This window comes from Ambystoma mexicanum, chromosome 9 (assembly GCF_040938575.1).
Source record: "Ambystoma mexicanum isolate Mex_15411 chromosome 9, UKY_AmexF1_1, whole genome shotgun sequence".
Lineage (NCBI taxonomy): Eukaryota > Metazoa > Chordata > Amphibia > Caudata > Ambystomatidae > Ambystoma > Ambystoma mexicanum.
The window spans coordinates 824,004,909-824,029,659 of record NC_090931.1 but is presented as its reverse complement, the minus strand read 5'-3'; the positions used below and the strand labels follow the sequence as shown (position 1 = coordinate 824,029,659).

The following is a 24,751-nucleotide window of genomic DNA, read 5'->3' as shown; positions in this document are numbered from 1 at the left end:
AAGCCAAAACTCAACATACAGTGGCATGACATTGCTGTGCTCATTTTGTGATGTTGTGTATGCAGAGATTATTGTGAGGCTAATTAAGCCTCAGAGTAAGCACCCTTGATGTGTTAGAGGCCACAACCATAAAGGAAAAGAGTGCTTATAATTTAGCGCTCGTATGCCTCTGGGCTCCGTCTCCAGGGTTATAGACATAAAATAAATAAATAAAACAAATCTTTTCCCCGTATATGAGAGGATTTCATGTTAGAAATATTTACTCTAACTAATGTGGCCCATACTGTGAAAGCTCCCTACTTCTGTGAATTAATATGATCACTGGTTTGGGGACAGCGGGCAATGGAAATGCTATGTTCTAGGCCTGAGGGACAAAGGGTGCATCATAATGTGTTCTTTTAGAGGGCTCAATGCCCAGTTTTGTAAATTGAAAAATCTAAAAAGGTTGAGCTCGGAGAGCGGGTTGTGGTTCATGGGGATCTCACAACCAGGGGTGGACTGGCCTATTGGGAACTCTGGAGATTTCCTGTTAGGCCTCTGCACCTTGGGCCTCTTTTGTGTGGTATTTCCAAATTATCCCATAGGAAAAGGGTTGGGATTGTTGAAATTGTGTAAAATGTGGCCACTTTGAAAATTATTTCCATGGCCTCTTTTGGTTACCAGTCCACCCCTGCTCACAACATGTGGCAAGTGAGAGCATGCACAAAGGAAGGGAGTGCCACAGTTTTAGGCAGACCCTTGCAGGCTGCCTTTCCATACACAATCAGGGGTTCGGTTGAAAATGCACCTTTTTATTGGCTTTGAATTGCTATTCACTTATGTTCTAAAATGATTGCATTCCTTTATGTTATGTTTGAGGTACTTTTTCTTCTGCTGCTCCCGATCATTCCTCTGACCCTTCTTTTCTTCTATCCTCTGTCATGCTCCCCACCCTGCAGGAATGTCTTCTATCCTCCATGTCATGCTCCCCACCCTGCAGGAATATCTTCTATCCTCCATGTCATGCTCCCCACCCTGCAGGACTGTCTTCCCTTCTATCCTCTATGTTATGCTCCCCACCCTGAAGGAATGTCTTCTATCCTCCATGTCACACTCCCCACCCTGCAGGACTGTCTTCCCTTCTATCCTCTATGTCATGCTCCCCACCCTGCAGGAATGTCTTTCCTTCTATCCTCTATTTCATGCACCCCACCCTGCAGGAATGTCTTCTATCCTCTATGTCATGCTCCCCATCCTGCAGGAATGTCTTCTATCCTCCATGTCATGCTCCCCACCCTGCAGGAATGTCTTCTATCCTCCATGTCATGCTCCCCACCCTGCAGGAACGTCTTCTATCCTCCATGTCATGCTCCCCACCCTACAGGAATGTCTTCTATCCTCCATGTCATGCTCCCGCCCTGCAGGAATGTCTTCCCTTCTATCCTCAATGTCATGCTCCCCACCCTGCAGGAATGCCGTCTATCCTCTATGTCATGCTACCCACCCTGCAGGAATGTCATTCCTTCTATCCTCCATGTCATGCTCCCCACCCTGCAGGAATGTCATTCCTTCTTTCTCCAGCATTGGATCTTTCATGGATTCACATGCTTAGAATATTCCCCGTCGTCAGACTGGGAACCCTCGGTACACATATATAGTCGTTTCCTATAGGGAAAAAACTTCCGACACTTGTGTGTCCTATCCACATCTACGTCCTCTCCGGGGCCGTCCACGCAAGCCCCGTTGGACGTAATGGTATAAAAGGCCCCGCCCCCGCGGGTCCCGTCAGATTTCAACCGTCTCCAAAGATAGTGGGATCTCCTCGCGTAGTCTCTACTGCTAGATTTTTCGAATTGTCGAACTCCTGTGAGTTTGTTAATTTTTTCGGAATGTCGGGAAAACCTCTATTTCGCCCGTGTGCCACGTGCGGATTGAAGAAGGTTTACGAGGGGGACGGCCATTTAGACTGTATTTATTGCCTCCACCCTCACCACTCGGCAGACCAGTGTGAAATATGTAAAGGTTTTTCCCAGAAAACCCTGAAGGATCGAAATCGACGGCTGGTATCCTGGTTAAATGACGGTGCGGGAGCGTACCCTCAGTCAGAAGTGGGCTCTGTGCGCAGCGTGACCTCTGCGAAAACATCAGGAGCCCCTCGACGCCCAACTTCGTCGGAACCTCCGGCTAAGAAGTCACGACCTGTGGAAAAGGACGTTCCACGAAGTCACTCTTCTAAGGACTCTTCTAAAGACTCTGCAAGAAAGACATCGTCGTCAACTTCGTCGAAGAAAGGAAAGGAAAGGCCTAAATCCTCCTCGGGCGATCAACACAGATCAGCCACGAGTAGAGATACGGATAAACGCAGGGAGAGCGCTGTGAAGGCGGGACCGCCTAAACCACCTGCAGGCCCAACGTCGACGACGACGAACCAATCGGTGTCCTCACTGCCTCTGACGCAGTCGATTTCACCGGTCATCAACCCAGCGACGACCTCGGCGACGATGTCCTCGTCGACGGAAGTTCTGGCCTGGAGACCAGAAGTATTCGATATGGGGTTGCCTGACATGTTGCTACAGGAACAGGCAGCGTCAATTGCCTCGAAAGAAGACGACGGTTTCAGAATTGTGAGCCCGGAGGACCTCGGTCTACGAGCCAGGTTTCCATCAGGAGCAACCTGCTCTCAGGTGTTTACTCAACCTCCAAGCTCTCAGGCGACCCTGTCCATGGAGGTACTGTCCTCCTTACACTCGCTGCTGAAATCGCTGGACGAAAGGCTTCCACCTGTACCGTCGACACCCCCCGTCGACGGGCCCGGCCCTTCACACCGCCCGACCAGATCGATCGGGGTTCCAACTGTTCCAGCAGTCCAGGAGGAAGGTGAGCTTTCGGACTCCCTATCTGACCATGGGTCAGCGTCAGATATATCCCTCTCACCATCTAGGGATCCATCCTGGGTGTCGGATGTGGAAATGGAAACACCAAAGAGTCCCACTCACCCATCACCACCGGACGATATAGGTGCTTTTCATTCCATGATGGAAAAAGCATGCAAGGAGTTTGGCCTGGTCCAACAGGAGGAGAAAAAGGACTGTTTTCTTTTTGACCATATGGGCAAGAGTAGATGCTCAATATTCTCAATACCCATTTTAGACCATGTTTGGAAAGAAGGTGTTCAAACCATGCGTCACCCATTTTCTGAGCCTGCTGTTAAAGGCCGCATTGAAAAGAAATTTAAAGTACCAGACTCTACACCGAAGTGTCTTTCGGCTCAGCCTACACCGGACTCGGTGGTGTCGTCGGCATCGACGAGAAAAGCAAAGGCCCAACATAAATGCTCTACCCCTCCAGATAATGAGGCGAGGCGCAAAGACGTGTTTGGTAAGAAGGTTCTTTCTGTGGGGGCCTCAACGGTGAAAGCAGCTAACTCCCTGGCGATTGTGGCCAGATATGACAGGGAGATGTGGCACAGACTGGCACCTATTCTGGACCACCTCCCGGAAGAACATAGAAGAACGGCTATGTCCCTGGTTCGAGAAGGCGAAGAAGCATCTAATCATGCTATTAACATAGCGGTGGACCTGGCAGATTCGGGTTTTAAACAAATAAATAACGGAGTTGTTCTAAGACGCCAGGCTTGGCTTAAGTGCACCAACTTCAGACCCGAAGTACAGTATAAAGTTTTGGACATGCCCTTCGAAGGTGATCTTCTTTTCGGAGAAAAGGTGGACGAGGCCTTGAAGGGCATGAAGGAGGACTCAGATACAGCGCGCTCGCTGGGTTCTCTCCAGAGTGGTAAGCCCTTTCGTTCCTTTCGTCCCTTTAGAGGAGCATCTGGAAACTCAAGATTTTCAGCAACCAGGGATAGATCTTTTGGTAGATCAGCGTATCCTTCCCAAGGATATAGACGCGCCTCTCAGACCACAAGCCGGCGCAGAAACTTCCAGTCTTCCAAGAGACGACCAACTTATTCGTCGTCGACGAGCAAACAGAAAGACCAACAATGACGGGAAGAGTACCGTTCTGGGAGGAAGAGTGTCAAGCTGCATCGAGGAATGGGAGACCATCACAACAGATCAGTGGGTTTTGGACACTGTGAGGTACGGACATTCCCTACTATTCAAATGCAAACCTCCAAAATGTCCACCAATACACCTATCCCAGGCGCATCTAAACATCTTGAGGCAGGAAGTAACACTCATGTTACAGAAAGGCGCCATCGAATTAGTCCCTGCATCGCAGAAAGGCCTAGGGGTATACTCACGGTGTTTTGTGGTAAAGAAACCAAACGGAAAATGGCGCCCTATTCTCGACCTGCGAGACCTCAACAAGACCCTACAGAGTCAAAAATTCAAAATGCTTACACTGCAGGAGGTGATCAAATCAGTCCAAAGGGACGATTTTTTGGCGTCACTAGATCTACAGGACGCGTACTTCCACATTCCGGTGTGTCAAAAACACAGGAGGTTTCTGAGGTTCATGGTAGGTCAGACACACTACCAATTTGCAGTGCTCCCATTTGGTCTAAAGTCCTCCCCAAGAACGTTTACAAAATGTTTGGCACCTGTGGCAGCCTGGCTGCGAAAGAGAGGGCATCATGTATACCCGTACCTCGACGACTGGCTTGTGAGGGGATCCTCCCCAGCGTCGACCAACGCCTAGACAGAATATTGAAGATCGAACAACTAACGAGTCAACTTCACCTACAGAGCACATTTTCCGTGAGAAAATATGTGGCAATCCTGGGTTCCATGGCTTCGTGCATCCACCTAGTAGCAAACTGCCGATTGTTCATGAGGCCTCTACAGGAGTTCCTGTCGGACAGATGGAAGCAGGCCACGGGCCGGTGGTCAGACAGGATAACCGTCGACGACGAGGGTGTCATCAGATCCCTCCAATGGTGGAAAATCTTTCACAACCTGGACAGAGGGGTTCCTCTACAAGAGCCGGAATTTCAGAACACCATCATCACGGACGCCTCCCTGACGGGCTGGGGAGCACACATGAACGATCATCAAACCCAGGGCAGATGGTCTTCGACCGAATCGCACCTACACATCAACGTGCTGGAACTGAGGGCAGTGAGATGGGCCTTGAAATCATTCCTTCCACATATCAAAGGATCAAAAGTAAGAGTGCTGACAGACAACACGACAGCCATGTTCTATTTGATAAAGCAAGGAGGCACCAGATCCAGGAACCTTTCGGCGGAAGCTCAAAAGATCTGGCACTGGGCGTTGAAACACAACATATCCTTAGTGGCTTACCATCTTCCGGGTGTGAAGAATGTGCAAGCGGATTCCCTGAGCAGGACAATGGCTCAAATACACGAGTGGGAGCTGGACACCGGACAGCTACAAATAATCTTCGAAAGGTGGGGGACCCCCTCAATCGACCTCTTCGCTACGAAAGAAAACAGGAAATGCGAACAGTTCGCGAGCAGATGGCCTCAAAAAGGATCCCTGGGGGAAGCGTTCTCGTTTCCTTGGACGGACAAATTCCTGTACGCTTTCCCTCCGTTCCCCCTTATACGGAGGACAATCCAGGGGATTTGCAGGTATAAATGCCTGGTCATTCTAGTGGCTCCGTATTGGCCGAGACAACCATGGTTTTCCGATCTCCTACATCTGTCGTTGGAACAGCCTATAACTCTCCAGAAAGTGCCGAACCTACTGTCCAGGGACAAGGGAACGGTGTGGCACCACAACCCGGACTGCCTCAACTTAACAGCATGGCTCCTGACTTTTCAGAGTTTGGCAACTTGAAAGTCTCGTCGGATTGCCGGAGAATTCTGCAGGCGGCTAGGGCCCCTTCGACTAACAAATCATACATATGCAAATGGCGAAGGTTCTGTACGTGGTGTCAAACACAGCACGAAATTCAGCCTTTAGAAGTAACCCCTGAACAAATTCTTCCGTATCTTCTTCACCTAGCTGAGAGTGGGCTGTCATCATCGTCCATCAAAGTGCACTTGGCGGCCATTTCAAGGTTTACGAGGAGGAGACAGTCTTCACCATTATTCAGTGACAGACTGGTGAAACATTTCATGAGGGGTCTCTTTAGAACTTTCCCCCCTGCGAAACGGTTCCCACCTTCGTGGAGTCTAAATGTGGTGTTGGCTGCCTTAATGAAGCCTCCATTTGAGCCAATGTCCTCTTCATCCATGCAGTTCCTATCTTGGAAACTGGCTTTCTTAATTGCCATTACATCGGCTAGAAGAATGTCGGAATTACAGGCATTGGTCATAGATCCTCCATATATGAGATTCTTTAAGGACAAAGTAATTTTATCAACCAACCCTACTTTCATCCCGAAAGTACCGACAGTCTATCACAAGCACTCGGCCCTGGTCCTTCCTACTTTCTTTGCGTCCCCGTCGTCGACGGCGGAAAAAGCCCTTCATACTCTGGACGTCAAAAGGGCGTTAAAATTTTACCTGCAAAGGACGCAAGATATCAGAACTACCAGACAGTTGTTCATTGCCTACGGTCCGTCGACGAGGGGAAGGGCAATCTCCCAGCAAGGTCTGGCTCGTTGGGTCTCTTCGGCAATTACTTTTAGTCACTCCAAGGCTGGGAGACCCCTACAAGGACGCCCTAGAGCCCATTCCACGAGATCGACAGCCTCCTCCGTGGCTCTATGGGCAGGAATTCCTCTGACAGACATCTGCCAGGCGGCGGCATGGTCAGTTCCACACACGTTTACACGCCATTACTGCCTGGAAAGGCAGCACACGGATGAGGTACAGATGGGAAGGGCAGTGCTGCGCCATCTGTTTCAATGAGGTAAGCCAAATACGGTGAAGCTGTTGTCTCTTACCTTGCCTATGTTTGTTCCCTTGATCTTATTTATGTATTACGAATATGTTTATATCTGAAAATATGTTGCTGCTTACACACATATATATACATATTTGGACTGAGAGTGTTTCTGGTAAAAGTAAGTTACATTGCATTCTCACCTCCGTCTTCGATGATACTGCTATACAATCTATTCTAAGCATGTGAATCCATGAAAGATCCAATGCTGGAGAAGGGAGTAGTTTCTTACCTGTAACTCCATTTCTCCAGCGTTGGTATCTTTCATGGATTCACATGCGCCCTCCAGCCTCCCCGGATTGCAATGTGCAAGATATGTGCAGAAGCAGGTTTCCCCTTTTCTACTTTGGAGGGGCCGAAATCTGACGGGACCCGCGGGGGCGGGGCCTTTTATACCATTACGTCCAACGGGGCTTGCGTGGACGGCCCCGGAGAGGACGTAGATGTGGATAGGACACACAAGTGTCGGAAGTTTTTTTCCTATAGGAAACGACTATATATGTGTACCGAGGGTTCCCAGTCTGACGACGGGGAATATTCTAAGCATGTGAATCCATGAAAGATACCAACGCTGGAGAAATGGAGTTACAGGTAAGAAACTACTCCCATCCTCCATGTCATGCTCCCCACCCGGCAGGACTGTCTTCTATCCTCCATGTCATGCTCCCCACCCTGCAGGAACGTCCTCTATCCTCCATGTCATGCTCCCCACCCTGCAGGAATGTCTTCTATCCTCCATGTCATGCTCCCGCCCTGCAGGAATGTCTTCCCTTCTATCCTCTATGTCATGCTCCCCAGCCTGCAGGAATGTCGTCTATCCTCTATGTCATGCTACCCACCCTGCAGGAATGTCCTCCCTTCTATCCTCCATGTCATGCTCCCCACCCTGCAGGACTGTCTTCTATCCTCCATGTCATGCTCCCCACCCTGCAGGAATGTCTTCTATCCTCCATGTCATGCTCCCCACCCTGCAGGAATGTCTTCTATCCTCAATGTCATGCTCCCCACCCTGCAGGAATGTCTTCTATCCTCCTTGTTATGCTCCCCACCCTGCAGGAATGTTTTCTATCCTCAATGTCATGCTCCCCACCCTACAGGAATGTCTTCCATCCTCCATGTCATGCTCCCCACCCTGCAGGAATGTCTTCTATCCTCCATGTCATGCTCCCCACCCTGCAGGAATGTCTTCTATCCTCCTTGTTATACTCCCCACCCTGCAGGAATGTTTTCTATCCTCAATGTCATGCTCCCCACCCTACAGGAATGTCTTCTATCCTCCATGTCATGCTCCCCGCCCTGCAGGAATGTCATTCCTTCTATGCTCTGTCATGCTCCCCACCCTGCAGGACTGTCTTCTATCATCCATGTCATGCTCCCCACCCTGCAGGACTGACTTCTATCATCCATGTCATGCTCCCCACCCTGCAGGAATGTCTTCTATCATCCATGTCATGCTTTACTTTACTTTATTACATTTATAAAGCGCATCCATAGACCCATAGGTGTGAGGGCGCAGACAGGACATAAAAAGATGAGAGAGAAGTCCGGAAGATCTAAGGAAAGGAACCGTAGACTAAAGAGCGACTATTTGAAAAGGAAAGTTTTAAGGCCCTTCTTGAAGGAGCTAAGAGCAGCTGAGTTTCTCAGTTGGTCTGGCAAAGTGTTCTAGAGCGCCGGTGCTGCGAAGGCAAAGGTACCACATTTTGCTTTTTTACTTTTAACTTTGGGCTGGAAGAGCAGGTTCTGGTTGTTAGAACGAAGATGTCTAACCGAGGTTTTTATTCCAATATACCTTTGAAGATAGGCGGGCATCTTGCCCTTGAGGCAATTGAATGTGATGACCATGAGTCTAAAGGAGATTATTGAGTCAACAGGCAGCCAGTGTAGCGCTCTCTGTGCCTCAGACACATGTGCCCTGAGTGTGAGACCCAATACCACTCTGACTGCTCCGTTTTGGACCACCTGAAGACGATTTGTGGTTTTTTTACTGGAGCCTGCTAATAAGCTACAACAGTAATCCAATTTTGAGCCAATAATGGCTCGAGCGATGGTCTCTGCATTGGATTGAGGACTGTCTTCCCTTCTATCCTCTATGTCATGCTCCGCACTCTGCAGCAATGTCTTCTCTTCTATCCTCTATGTCATGCTCCCCACCCTGCAGGAATGTCTTTTATTTTAAACTCATAACAGAAGGACACCGGCCATGTTTCCTCCATTTTGCCCGTTGGTCAACCCTCCTCCTTTCCCAAAACCTATGTGTACGTCTCCCATTTTAAAACAAGCATTGGCAATGCCAACAGTTTGGGCTTTTGTGTGGGGATGGGAAAGGCAATTGCCAGGCACTGCCGTAGGGGTATTGACTGCCCATTGATGTTAACAGGTTCAAAATGGTGCGAGTGCAGGGGCGTCGATTGGTTGTGCCTGACAAATGCCTTCTACTTACACACACTCTTGGCTTTGCCAATGCTTGCTTTAACAGGACTTCAGACACTCAGAGTGCTTATAAATCGAGTGGCTGTAATTAGATCATTAACGCTCAGAAGACTACTTTGAAAAAACACTGGCAGGCACTTCGAGTACAAAGTTTGATGTGAAGGCTTAATTATAGAGCTCAATGAGTTCCCATGAGGAGATGTTTTGGGACGGGAGGAGCAGGAACTGGGTGGGACTGGCCATAGGGATTAGCATGGGCAGTCAATGGGTGGGCAAATAACCAAACAACACCTTCAAGCTTTATGTCCCACCTCATTTGCCAATCCACCCTATCTGTGCTCTACTGCAATAGTTTCAATTTACAAGTGTTGCGAGAGACACCTAACAGCCCAAACTAAAAAATGGTTTCTTTGAATATTGCCATGCGTTGGCACCACTTTACCTAACCCCAATTCCTCCCCCACCGCCCCCCCCCCCACAAAATGACCTCTTATAATTGTTTATATGGTTGGTTCCTTTTTTGTCACTTTTTCTCACTTTTGGTTTTCAATGGTTTGTTCAAACTTTTCTTTTCAAACGTTTATTGTGGTTTAGTGTTTCAATCTTTTATTTTCGAAGTTAACACCAGCCAGCCATGCGGCACTAAAGGAGAAATGCTCGCTTTGAATGGACGGCTGTAACCTTAGGCTATTTATTTGCAATACCTGTATAATACATGACAGTCTGACATATCCGTATAAATGAATGAACATCATTTGCTTAATACAGTAAATTGGTGGCATCACTCCTCACCTGTAATAAGTAAAACACTTCATTAGCGTAATCGTAAAAGCTTATTACAATCGGTTGTGACATCACAATGCCTGCTTCTTGAGCCAACACAGAACACAATTCTTCCTGAAAACTTCATTTCAGCTGTGGCTAGCTTTTCCAATTCCTTTTCCTAAAATACACTTTACTGCTATGAGTTGATGAGGAATTGTTTATTTTGTATTTATTTATTAACGCATAATATAGCCTATTATGCTTTCTATACAGTCCAGTCCATACGCAAATAAATGCAAGAATATAAAAACAAATCTATGAAGATTAAAATTCTTAAATTACTGACAACAGGAGTACTCATTCGAGCATCGTGCTCGGGAACAGAGCGCCGTATTAACCAGTGAACATTGTAAGAAGATTCAAATGTTGCCCACCCTGTTCCATGACCTAGCCATAGGCCTGCATCATCGAAAGGAAGACTGCCACACAGGGTCGAGATGCACCTCATCAATGTGATAGCCGGATGCCACGAGTGCCTTGCTCAATAGGTCGCAGTGCCTCGCTCTCCATCAATAAATGACTCAGGTTTTCTGCAATAGCATCCCTGCACAGCCGACAACTTTCGTGGGTTCCACACACCCCATTCGACTAAATAGGACATAGCTTACCTTAAACTTAATTTGTAAATAAATGGCTATGATTTGATTATAGGGCTAAGCCACCCAATAGTTAGCACCACCAGTGTTAAGCATCCGACGGGTGACAGTATCGGCTGAACTGACCTTCATAGCAAGATCAATGAGCATTTCATCAGTGTCAGTGTCAATTAGTTCCTTCTTAGCAGCTAGATTTATTCTGCCCCTAGCCAACCCAGCAGAGCAACATGCCTTGCAGGCCATCCAAATATTCAGATCTTCAAATGTACAGCAGAAAGGAAGTCTCTTACATTCTGGAAGTTCGCGAAGAGTGACCAGTCTGTTGTAATGAAGGAGAGATCCTTCTGCCCCATTGGCAATCTTACAATGTAGGTTGGCACTACATGCACAATTGTAATGTCATTGGTTATTTATAACACGCTTCATACCAAGAGGTTTCTAAGCGTGGAACCGGGGATCGGACCTGTGTTGCTCCGCGGTGTCTTGCTTCCTAGGTGAGCGTGTCGCCCCTAAGCTATCCTCCCTGCTCAATTCAATGCATACAATCATTAGTTCACTTTCCTTTATTGGTGTTCAGGTAGTCCTGCCAGTCAGCTTTACTGACATCAGAAATAACACACCTAGCACACGAAATAAGTCCACAAAAGTTTAATTGTTAATAAGATAGCAGTGGATACTTCACCCCACTTTTTTGCTTCTTTTACTGCTGATAAGCCTTCAGTCACTTCCGCTAAGTGCATTTCCGGGAGTGCACTATTCCTACCATCCCCTCCGTCTCGCTAACCTTATTGACCATATTTCTTGGGTCTTTACGCAGCTCTCTTTTGGCATTTCTGATGTTAATGTCAAAGTGCTCGTGTGTAGGGCCAACTTTAAATGGGAGGGAACTAGGAGTTGTAACTAATTTGATGATCTCAGCCAATATTAAGGGGTACTCTGCACTGATGAAATGTTTGGCGAGTTTAGAACTCGTCTCTCCTTGTGTTAATGTCGGTTCTGAAAAATCTCGATATGGAATTTAGTAAACTAGAGCTGCCAGCTTTAGTCAGTTTTATATGGTTCCAGGTAAGCCGATTGCTTGCATGACTTGGCTGCAAGCAGGAACCATGTTCCACTGAAATCGGTAAATGGGGTATGGCAATGCTCATTATTACCAGCAGAGGAAAGTGATCACTCTCCTCGCGTGGAATGATCGGGAGTCCAACATCTGAGGCTGAATTCATAAAAATATAGTCTATAGTGCTTGCGGAATTGTGTTACCAGGGCAATCAGACCTGAAACTACCATTAAACATAAAAAATGTCAGAGCAGTTAAGCACTTCGACCAGTCCTTACCCTTCTTATCATAATGTGTTTAAGTTCAGGCTGGGGCAAAACATCCATTTCATATTCATTTGGGGGAGGGGGGTCTAGAGTTAAAATCCCCAAGAAGGATAATTGGACTCGAAGAGTTAAAACTCGATATGATATTTGCAATTTTGCCTCGAATGGTATCGGAGTGTGTCAAACTTGGTGGGTCATAGATGTTTCTTATGAGCCCCATCAGGCTTTTTATCTCGGCTGACCCCCAACTTAGTGCTCCACCCAGGATGGATTCAGAATCCATGTTCAGGTTGACCAGAGTGCAGGCCGAGTAGCAACTGATTAAATGTCCTGCTTTAGGACGTCCAATCATACCCTTAGTGGCAGGAATTTGAATAGTAACCCTACACTCTAAGTTGATCTTCTCGGTGCTCCGAGTCTCTTGTAGTGCTGTTATGGTAAAGGGGGTCATGTTACTAAAAAACCCGTCCTCCATAAAAAGGTGAGTTTGGCTCCTGGTATTGCAAGACAGTATCTTACAGGGGCAATTAGGCTTGCTTGTTAAAATGACATGGGAGCAAGGTGGACAGCCAGGTCCAGTCCTCCTCAGTCGTGGGCTGCCTTAATTTACAGTTGTTCCAAAAAGTGACTGCAAAAGTGACTGCCCTCTCCCCTTTGCTTTTGTAAGCTACCCGAATGCTTTGTGAAGATGTTAAATCTACTCTAGTAGTCACGCCCTTTTCACCAGACCGGCAAATGCTAATTGGCGCTGTCCGCATGACTCCTCAATGCGTCCTGCAGTGCGGTCTCCTTGACTGACACAAGATTTTGAGGGCAAGAAGGTTAAGGAACCAACCTCCCGTTTTCTAGAATTGTTTATAGTAGCATCATTATTTTATGCACTGCTAGAGTTTAAAACAAGGGAGCAAGAATATATGTGCATGTAAACACTTATTGTAAACCACTAAATGACTTAACTGCATACATATGTTTCTGTAACGCATTACAGGATGTATAGCAGTGCTTTTTTAAATATGAACAGATTCGTCTTTCCTTATATTCATCAACCACTGGAAGATCTCTTGTATTAGAGTCATCAGGAGACCAAGTATTACCGGGACATAGAGTACGGTGTGTATTATAAGGAATAAAATAACCCCTACATACTTCAAAAGTATTTTACTACTTACATTATGGTTTTGTGAACTTGTAAAAGAACTCCTTGGTTACTTGCAATATCCATATAAGGTATGGTAGGGGTTACTGTATTACCTATACATTTCTTGAGTTTGTTTACAGTTTGGGGGACCCCACTTTGTGTCGTGACTGAAGCAAAATTCCCTCAGGTCCTGAAAGTGAAACGGTATACGTATTTGGTTGTATCATATGTATAGTGCTTACGTATCTTCAAGGAACCACTTCGTCACTTCCCAAGAATCAGTGTGCAGCGGGACCAATGTGTTGTTTAACTCGGTTTCTTAGCTAGAGGAAATGGCATGTACATGGTTGAGCAGAGTGAACTAAAGTCTACTAGTGAGCTAACGCAGCGAGGTGGACATAAACTGCATTAACCGTAAATCCTCTCCTTTGCAGGTGGCAGGGGTACGAAGGATTTGTGGCTGTCCATCACCTCCCGACCTTGGGCTGCAGAGACTGGGAAGCCTTCAACACCAGCTCCGGCTCCTATCTCTTCTATTCCAGTGCAAAGGAACCGGTTTCCAAGGTGCTGAAATTGAAAACTTTCTGAAGGGATCAACGTCAGCCTGCATGACCATGTGGGGTGGGCTACTCACCAGATCAAGCTTGAACCTACACTTGTCTTGGGCATCAGCGAGGCCTGAAATGGGATGCTGTGAAGGATGGAGACATCTTTCATTGACCATGGCAAGGTCCAACAACAAAGCCCAACACAGTTCTTTTCAGATCTGGCAGAGTCCATGAACATGGTGATGAGCTATGCACATTAGGAGTACCATAAGGCATAGACCGGCCAGGTGGCAGAATTCATTTTTGGTGTTTTGGTTTGAGGACAGAGTAAAGACTACTCCAAAACTACTCAGGTCTGTTTGAAGTCATGCTTTGAAAGCGTTTTAAGGTACATTTGCATTGAGAGAAAACATCTTGAACACTTTTCTGCTCTGCTGGTGGAGTGGGGCAGAGATCCAAGGATCTGGATAATTTGGGACAGGCTTATATGTGTTTCACTTTCTAGATCCTACTGAAATTCAGGGAACTGTTGAGGAAGCTACATTTTCATATTGAAAAAGTATATGGGCCTCATTACGAGTGTGCGGGTCCGGTAACAACGGTGCCGTTAAGCCTACCAGCACCATTGTTACTGGATGGGCACACTCCGAGCCTGCGGGCGGGACGGCACCCGCCTGAAGACTTTCACGGAGGCACCGGCACCGTTAAGAACGGTGCCGGTGCTTCCATCATCTCCATTCCCATTGAGTCCTATGGGACTCAAATGGGAATGAGGATTAACATTTTTCTGGCGCCTGACTTCCAGGAACACTGGGGTCATAATATTTCCTTGAAGCCAGGCGCCAGAAAAATTCACGAGTCCGGCGGCAGCCTGACAGTTTTACCGGCACAGCTACCACTGGACTCGTAATGAGGCCCAATGGGTTGCTCTAGGTTAACAATTTGCAGAGGACAACAACTCTGTGTGTGCTCAGGGCTCGCTGATGGGCACTCTCATAAGCTTGCACTGATGTGGGGCCCTTCAGGCTGCAGGACTCTCAACCCACAACTCTCTTCAGCACCAAACCCACACCCGAAACATACCCAATCCCAAAGAGATGATTCAGTTAACAGATTACTCACTTGCTCAACTCTGCTGGTTCCTGCTTCTTTCCAGAGCATGTACCCGTTGACCTGTCCACAATTTGGATGTCAGCTGGGCCAATGTTCTTGCATTTTGCCAAATACAATGTTTTTTTTTTAAAGTTAATTGCCTGTTTTACATCTGATGGGGGCATTAAAAGGTGTCATGTTTAAAGCATTTCGGAACAACACGTGGGCAACTTACCTGTAGTAGGAACTACAATAGGAGTACAGAGTATGCAAATACATCAGTAAAAGGTGAAGCAAGTACACCAGAAGAGAGGCGAGAATTTGAAAAACATATTTCTCAATAAATAGAGAGGTAATCAAATTCTGGGTAGATGGGAACTCCAGAAATTCCTTTTCACTCTAGCGCCTCCAATTTCAGTTTGTATTAGACGAACACGTTGAAGGCCAAGCGAGGTAAAATGTACCTTGGAAGCAGAGACAGGTTTAACTAAGGGGAGAATTCTGCCATCTTCCTGCAGATGCCCTTGAAGCATCTGCCTGTCCCCAAATCTATCAACGTTCTAATCGTCAAATCAGTCTGTGCTGAGAGCGTCACTTGGTCTTCCTATTGGCTGCCGCCATGATGCAGAGGCGTGACTTCCGGGTACGACTCTTCAGAGCAGCATGGTCAGCGGCACCCTCTCTCCTGCTTTCCATGGCAGAAATCCTCTCCAACACTGTTCTAAGGTTGAAGTCCTCTATCTGGAGAAGCCGCATCCTTTAACACCAGCCACATCAGAATAGTTCTTGGCCTACCACGTAGCGCTTTCTTATTTACTTGTAATATTTGCAATATTTAATGGGTGTCTTTAATCCTAGGTAGGGAGGGAAACCTTTGTGCCTGCATGATCCCTTCCCTACTGTCCCCTCCTGCCCCAATCAGTGCTTGTTTACCTACCTCAAAAGGGGGGGAGGGCAGAACTGGCCTTTCTGGAATGTGTAATGTTAGAGGAGGCTAAGTAAGCGCGGTGTGCTTCTAGAAGGATGCTTCGGGGTGCATACCCAATAAAACTCAGGAAGCGCTGCTCATGATGCGGACAGTCGGATTATCACTCTCTCGCTCTTGGGTTCTCACGGCTCTTCACCACTAGGCCTGCTGTTCTGTGAGCCGCGCAGGTGCCAGGCTGGAGGTCCATCAGTCTCATCGGAAGAAGCTGAGGTGCTTAGGCTGCTTCTGCAAACACTGAACATAAATTAAACAGGCACACATTCCAACAGGCGATTGACAGCTGCTACTGTCCAGGTGTCTTGAGCTAAGACTCCCATGTTCCAAAAGGATTATGATATCTAGGGGTGATGGGAGTGTTAGTCCAAGATATCTGGAGAGCTAAAGGCTGCAGACTCCACACTACAGTTTACTGTTCTTTGTGTTCAGCAGCGCGTTCCTATAAATAGCTATCCTAATGACTAGTGTGCAGTGGTACTGATTTAAAACGTGAGCACCCCAAAACGCCCAATATCCAGCACAGAGCAGGGAATTTTGCTACGATTATGCTTCATCTGGATTATTTTATATATCAATCCCTTCATCGATGCATTGCACAAAGCAAGAGAGAGGCACGGCAACAATCCTTATCAGAAGTGTACATTTCTATTGGATCATAACACCCCCTTAGCCGACCATACCCCAGAAAAGGTTGGAAATTCATGCATATAGAATTATAATGTATGTTTCAGCAGAATATAAAATAAAAATAGAGTTTGGGACGACCATACATCATGGGAATTAACACACAAGGGATGTATGGAGCAGGAAGAAGCCAACAAATAAGCACACATGCCCATGAACCTAGCACAGTCATGACTGGGAGCACGCGGCTCCAACAAAAGAAGGAGCGCGCTGTGAGAACAGCTCACGTGGTCACCAGACACCAAGTAGTCACTTGTTTATCCTTGCAGTTTATCATTAAGGGGGCATTGGAATGTAGATTTTCACACAATGGAGGATCCCTTAAATACTTTTGGCACATTTGAAAATGACATTATTTGCCTTTTGTTTTACAACAAGCACACCTTTTGGATCTTAATGTTACAGCTGCAATAATATAACTGTATAATTTGCATAGATTTGAGAGAAATCCAAAATGTTGCCTTGAAGTTCCTTTAAATCCGCAAAGAAGGAATTTCTTGGGAAGCTGTTGCGCAAGATACATTTAGCTTCTTGGAATTCATCTGAACTTTGCGATTCCATGCAACAATGGCCAAAAACATCTTAAAGTATTTCTCTACATGTGCTGAATTACACAATCTGTACAAGTCTGCCTGTTCTACTCCCAAACCATAAAGAAATCTAGATCTAGGAAAATGTGCCCATTTAATCCCAAGCAATTCAGTGTACATTCTGAAGTATTTGAAGACTTTGGGGAAATTAGCAGAATAATCTGTGGGCAGATTTTAGTCAGTTGTAACCGGTGAGTGAAAAATGGGTGCAAATCTGAATCGGCTAAGATGTAAAGGCCATGACAGTGGGACCGGCAAAAATGATTAATCTTAATGACAAAGCATGGGCGGACCTGGAGATGAAATAAGGATATGATGTCGGTAGCAGGGAGATGGTGAGACTGGATGGATGTATTGATGCTGTCCTCTGCATCTGCCATCAAATACAATGCATCCTTCACTTTATTACAGTCAGCAGTGAATAGCAAAGCGATTCTGTTCCATATGGCACCACTGTCTCCCACAAATCATGTTTTTCTGCCCAGAGAATGCAGTGTCGCTTTAATAAGATGAACTTTGGGCAGCAAAAATAACTTTTGGCAACATGTATTTTGCTGGTCAAAAGCAGTCTGGCCAAGAACAACATCTACTCAAAAGCACGCCTACTCTGGAATATGCTCCCTTCTGTTGCTGCATTTATAGCGCTGCTGTATTGTCTGTCGCTGCATTTATAGCACTTCTGTATTGCATGCCTGCGCCATATCCTGTCTCTCAGCCCTCTCTCCAAGACTATGGAGAGCTGCGCCCTTGCATTCTAGCCATGCGATTGCTGAGGCAGGGATTCCGGAGTCTTCTTAGGTGTGCTCTTGACTGCCTCTTATGTTTACTTATCTTTTTGGGGATGTGTTTGCTAGAGCAGCATACAAGAGGATAGGTGACATGTTACCAATAGTACCCTTATTTGCAACATTGGGTTCAGTATGGATCACTGTTCATCCACAAATTGACATTGTTGTTGGTATAATGCCTTCACAATCAATTAAAAGAGGAATTTATCGATTTTTTTATAGCTGATATAACAATCACATTTCTTTAATAAATTGGTGTGGATGAAGAACCTTGGCCTCCTAGGTAATGCAGATCCAGAGGTGGCAAGCTTCTGCGACACCAGTGATCTGCACCATGCCAGAGGGACATCACTGATCATCACTTCTAATTTATTTGCATTTTCACTTCTGCCAGTAACACTGTCTTCATCTGAAAAGATGATTGCCTTGACTAATACAGCTAGATTAACCTGCCCAGAATAAGGGTCGGCGCAAGAATGTATGCCTCTCAGGCAATGTGGCATATTGGCGCCCCCAGAAATGGGTAACAAGGCCACATTTGCTGCTCTTAGCGAGAATCTCACTTGGCGTCCCCCAGCCGACCCCAATGGGTTGTACGTTATTTTGCTGCGGTATTTTTCATCGCGGGACTTTTCATCACCGTTTTTTTATCAAAAAAACTCATCGTTTTGTTTTTTTTTCGATAAAAAAACGCTGATGAAAAGTCCAGCGACGAAAAATCCTGCGGCAAAAGAACTGTATACCAGCCGATGATGCCCTAAGCAGCCCCCATATATTGGCTCGTGGCAGAACAGGCTCTTCCTAGAGGCATGCGAGAGGAGGATCAATCATGAGATAGATTATTGGCAAAGCAAAATCACGCTTTGATATTCTTATGCAAGGCAATATCTTATTCTAAGAAGGCTGATATGTTGCTGATGAGTGCATATAACTAAATTACTAATATATGCCTGTTTCTTTCTGCATCCTTTCAATGAATACTATGGAAACCCTGTGACATGGTCGATGTGCCCTATCTGTGGCACATTGGCAGAGATAGGCCTGGTCTGATGAGGATCGTTTGTGTAGTACTGGCAGCGTCCATGAGGCACGCCACTGTCTCATCGCCGCACTGATACGACATGCTCATGAGGCATGTGTGTTGCATGTGATGGATGTGCCTGGACACATGAGTGTGTTGAGGGTCGCTACATTTTTCAGGTTTCGCTCAATGACCTTAGCTTTGCTTTCTTTGTAGTGCAGGAGTTTCTATGGACCGAAAAGGGTGAGGTCAACTCATGCAGTAGTGAAGTGGACATTTGGTTAATTAAAATACTGTCCAGCGCCCCTACACTGGGACTACTGTACTAGTTCTGAGAGCAAGCACTGGTGGGCCATGATGACATATGTAGCCAACATTCCGGGGGAGGGCGGTGGGTAGCCTAGTAACCAAAATGCCTGAGGTGCTTGGAATAACAATGCTCCCCCATTAGCCAACCCTCTTCTATGCATTTGGCTACTGATGAAACAGTCGACATGACCTAAGTGATCAAAGCACACACAGCATGAATGAAGTGCATAAGTCTACAAGAGGATCGTTCTTGCAAATATCCATTGTGCAGTATAATGTTGAATTAAAATATCCAGGCAATGCTTTTTCAGTCACTAAGATGTTCCATTTCACCTATCGGACCTCAGCAAGCATTACACACCCTGACATTATTTGTTAATTCACTGTATTTGTAGTTGCTGATTTTGGCAAATCACTCCTGATCTGGATTGGCTACTTGCCCCACAATTCACGAGCACTGGACAATAATTCATAGCCAAAGTGCCAGCATGGGAGAGTCGTCCCACTCTACCCTGCTGGACCCCAAGGAAAGGCCTTCACCCCAGCAGCAACAATGCTTTCAGTCCTCATTGTTCTTTTGTAATTTATGATTTGTTTATTTTGTATAAATCGATTTGAAATTGTATATTCTACCACTGTATTATTAACTATGAAGATGTATCTATGGTGTATGCTATCGATGAATGCAGAAATATATTTATAACGGGACCACCTCAAAGGATATTTTGTATTTATAAATTTCTATTCCACTTATGACGGCTTTGGTTTTTCTATTTATGCAAATACTTGTGGTCAATAGAACATTTTAAACTAACCTTTCTTTGAATGTCTTTATTTCTTATCGATGTATTTATTAATGATTCATGATGTGGAAAATAACTGAAAAAAACAGAAACAATTTAACATGGAATAGAAATGTAACACACAATCAAGCCACATATTCATTGTTTTGCAGTTCCCTCTCAATGTCCAATTGCCCTAACCCCACTTAAAAAAGAGCTGGTCATTAAAACACAATTATGCTCTTATTTTGAAGCCCCGCCCTCATATGACATCCTTTTGCCTTTTTTAATGCAATTTGTTAGGCTTTGCAGGTGTGGGATTTCGCATCTGCTAGCATCAGATCTGCCATCAAGAATACTCCTCTAATGTTATTGACATCTCATCACCTCATCACAAACCTCGCAACTTTCTCTCGATGAGACTGAAGATGTGTCCACATGTGCGCAACCCTAAAGAAACATACCACCATCCCATCTTACTGCTTTGCCTACACTATACTCTGTAGCTTGTGGTCCGTATTGTCTCCAAATCCCTCTGAACCCACTGCCTCATCTCCTTACCACACATCAAGGTCTTGAAACCCGGGCCTTGCCACAATGAACAATATGTACTCAGAAAAGCCCCAGTGTTCCAGTTGCTGAAGAAGACCTGAACTGCAGGAGCCCAGGGCGTGCAGACAGCGGGAATGGAAAGTGTCAAAACTAGCAAAAGGGATGATAGGGGTCTCGACCCCCTCTCCCGAACCACAGAAGTCGAATAGATCGACCCTCCCTCCTTGATTAGCACGGGCGCCTGAACTGAGTATCACAGGAAGCCACGTGGCAGCCAATGGGGGGAAGACGGAGTTAGGGAAAGGGGGTGGAATGTCAAAGGAAAGGAGGGGAAAACATAACATGCAAATGTAACAATAGCTATCTCCAACTCAATTCTCATATAAAAATATCCTAACTCCTAAAACCTGACCTATCCTGACCTCCTAAACACATCCTGAACCTATTGTGAATCAATCAAATGTATTCTCATACTCTTAGCGTTCCCTTAAGTGTGGCCCAAAAGATACTACTTTAAGCACACTGACCATGGTGTTAGAAACTCATACATAACATGGTACGAAAGCAAACAGATGAATGTTTCTTTTGCGAGAACAGATTTTCTTGGCACACAAGCATGATGGCACAAACTGGGTTGAAAACATTAGACTTATGGCCCAATGGACACAGTGAAGCGACAAACAAAATAAGGCACACAGAGTACACAAAACATATCTTTTCCAAGGAGAGGCACCGTGGCATTACTCCCAAAACACTTTAAACTGGAATAGGATTCACTCCTGGCATTTAAATCAGAGCCTGAAAATTAAACCAGCATAGCTTTTGTCCATATATCAATTTGACCGTGTGTTTCCTCACACGCGCAACCATATCAAACTCCATCTGTTGGATGCAGTAACAAAAAGGATCAATGCACTTATCTGACGGTCCGCGCGCCTCAGGAGGACACCCGGACCCTGAAGACTGAAGCCCAAAACTAACGCCAAAGCTGCTCGTAATTCACCGCCGCAGCCTGGCGCCTGCTACTTCATGCTTGACTGCTTTTTAATCACTGCCACAGCCCAACAGTCTTCCGGCGTCCGAAATGCTGCCTGAATCCTCACGTCCTCCAACGCGGTTGAGGACTTTAAACCGTTCTTTGATTGCCAGCTGTAGAGCTGCGCAAAACCACAGAACTACACCATTCCCAAAGCATGCTGGGAAGTGTAGTTTTATTTTACCGTGGCAGCTTCATTTCATAAATACAAAGCACCGTCTTTTGCCCCAAACTGTATTCCTGACAGAAAGGGACTCGCCCTGTGCGGGCAGGACGGGAAGGAGACCCAGGTTGGGATCAGATCTCCCTCTTCCGTAGCATCGCTCCTGTAGGTATCAATGCACATTCAATAACTGGAGACTTGAAATAAAAGACTCAGAGGCAATAAAGGCACTACACATAGTTTTAGTTACATAGGGACGCAACCTTATTTATTGATAAGAGGGCCAAACGAAAGGGGAAAAGTCCTTTGATCGATGACCTGCTTGCACCTGTCACTAAGTTGATGGCTACTTCCAGTGTTGACCAGGAGGCTGTATGGTGGGGGAGAGAGCAGCCTCAGTCCTTTACCTGGCTGACCAACCACTGAGACCTCTTGGTGGCAAATTCCAGAATGTGAGCTGGCAAGAGCTACCCATCAGCCCTCTGTGCTGGCATGCCTGCCTGCCTCCTGTGCACAAGCAGACCCCACCAGGGGAGCAACGTTGCTGAAAATGTTGGGTGGGACATGACATCTAAATGACAGGGGCCCCTGCCAAATGAGTGGTACAGAACGCTGTGCCACAAAAGTGGGGGGGGGGGGTGTACACCCCGGTCCCGCCTAAAATTACCACATTAGGGATGTACGAGTTGGTGTAACCAGGTGACCCATCTGTCACTGGCCCTACTTTAACCGATTGCTAGATACTGCAGAGCAGAACTCATCCTGGGAGGGGGGAGTTGAGGGGCAACACTGGTGTTCGGCATGCCAGGGCTGGAAGAGGACCGCTCTGGCTGTAGTACAGTTTGTAAGGGTGACTCTTCCATCCCATAATTATTACACTGGGGGTAGGACCAGGCACGGCCAGCAACACTCCAACTCTTGCCCATCCTTTTCATTAGCCATCTCATCCCTAAAGGTATTTTATCCAGCCCCTTAGCAGGAGCATGTTGCCCCTTCACTGCCAGTGAAATCCTGCCCATTTCCCCACTTACCTCCTGTTCGTGATAACCCCTCTCCATGCCAGGACCTCCTCTTGTGCCCTCTTTCCTGCCTTCACTTAATGGGATTCTGCCCCATACTGTCACACTATTTCCCTCAACACCTTTCACCTCATCCCTCCTCGATCCCATTCAATCGCTGGACCCCAAAATGTCCTTGAACTGCATTGGCTGCTTGCTACAATTTTTCGATGCCCCATGCCACTCCATTCTTCCTCAAGGTCTGATTAATGTACCCTCTCCTTGCTTCTTCCTCACTATCCATTCAGAACTCCTCTCCACATGACGGGGACCCCCTCTCTGTGTAGCCTCACACTATCCCCAGATGACTCTCAAACGGTTTCCTGGTTCCTGTGTCACCATATCCTCTTCACTGCCTTCTGACAACAAAGAAGCTACACATACTTTGGGCTAAATGAAGCCACAAGCTCATGTGTGGGTAAGGGGGGCTAATGATGGGGGAAAGACTCATTGATCAATCCCCTGCCTGCACGTGCCGCCAAGCTGGTGGCCACTTACGGAGGTGCTTCCTAGGGGTGAGCGCTACCTCCCCCTTCACCTGTCTGACCAGCCCTGAACCCTCATGGATGCCAGCGCTGGAAATGTGAGCTGAAAAGGGCTCCCTCTGAGCCCCTTACACAGTGAAAACCCATGCCAGAGTGTCCTGTGTGATGCTCCCTGTGAACAAGCATATGCAGCAATGGGGCCAAACTCGTTGCTCTAACCAGAAGCAGGTGACCTTTCTGGTACCGCCCTTCTTCTATCTGCTTGCACCGAGTAGATACCGCTGAGCAGAGCTCACACTGGGGAGGAAAGGAGGGAAAACGCTGATTTCGCCAGGCCGGAGCACAAAGGGCAAGAGTGCTCTGGCCAGTGTGGTCCTTAAGGGAGACTCTTCCATCCCATAATTATGACACTGCGAGAGGGAGAGCAGGTACCACCTGCAACACTGGGAGGGGATGAGCAGGCAGCGCTTGCAACACTCCAACTCTTCCCCATTCTTTCCCTTATCCATCTTGCGCTTTTACCCCAACTGTATGTTAGCCAGACACTGGGCTGGAGGGTGTTAATCCACGATCCTCCCTACATATGAACCATGAACTGTCACTCCCTGTCAAACCCTGCCCAAACCCCACTAACTCCTGCTTGTGACGACCTCTGTCCTTATCCTGCTCTATTCCCTCTCCTCCCCCGTCATCCTCTCCACTCCCAACTATGACCCTACCCTCTCCTGTCTCGCTATTGCTCTTACCTTTTTCTACCTTATCCCTCATCTTTTCTCACTGCTGGCCCCTAAACTGTCCGCGAAAGGCAAGGGTGGCTTGTTATTCTCTTTCCCTCCACCTGGTGCTCCTTCTTATCCAAGGTCTCGCTCCTTTCAAAACTCTTTGCTTCTTCCTCACTATCAATGCAGACCAACTCTCTGATGGAGAGAGACCTCTCACTATGTTCTTCAGTTCATCCCCCTACAAACCTCTAGGGGTGCCTGGCCCCTCTGTCCACATGTCCCCTTCACTTCCTGACTCCCTGCTCTCCAACTGTGCTACCACATTCTTCTCAAGCAGAGCTCTAGCCTCCCTGGCATGAACTCCCTCCCCCCCTCCATCTGTTTTCAAACAGTCTTGTACTGAGTCGGGACCAATGGCGGCTGGAAGAACAGCCAGGTGTTCGAGAGCCTTTCTGGTGACAGCTATTTTGATGTGGGGAGCACTTCAGATCGCTAACGAGCTGTGGCTCTTAACCCTTTACTTCCCTCCAAGAAAAGCAAACGCAATATCAATGCACGCACAGCTCAATATCAGTGCAGGCAAAACACAATGCCAATACAAACAACACACAATATCAGTAAATCAAAAACACAATTTCAAAATGGGCAAAACACAAACAATTTGCTGGTAACACAACATAAATGCTGATAAATGCAGGGAAAATAATTCAAACGTTTCGGCTAACAAACTCTTAAAACAGCTGAAACAATTTCAATAATTTCCCGAGTATCCCCCTAGTGAAAAGGGCGGGGTTTTCTCTGTAACCAATGTGAGCTAACATTCTCAA

General features: G+C 46.6%; 1 protein-coding gene across 3 annotated transcripts in view; it reads left to right on the top strand.

Moving 5' to 3' along the window:
* Positions 1–19,940, top strand: part of TSPEAR (thrombospondin type laminin G domain and EAR repeats) — a 213,883-nt gene extending 193,943 nt beyond the window's left edge. For all 3 annotated transcript variants that reach the window (XM_069615843.1, XM_069615842.1, XM_069615844.1), the window contains exon 12: positions 13,544–19,940. In XM_069615843.1, the coding sequence (XP_069471944.1) occupies positions 13,544–13,697 (154 nt within the window). In that variant the 3' untranslated portion in view covers positions 13,698–19,940. The remainder of the gene's footprint in view (positions 1–13,543) is intronic.
* The last annotated feature ends 4,811 nt before the right edge of the window (positions 19,941–24,751 follow it).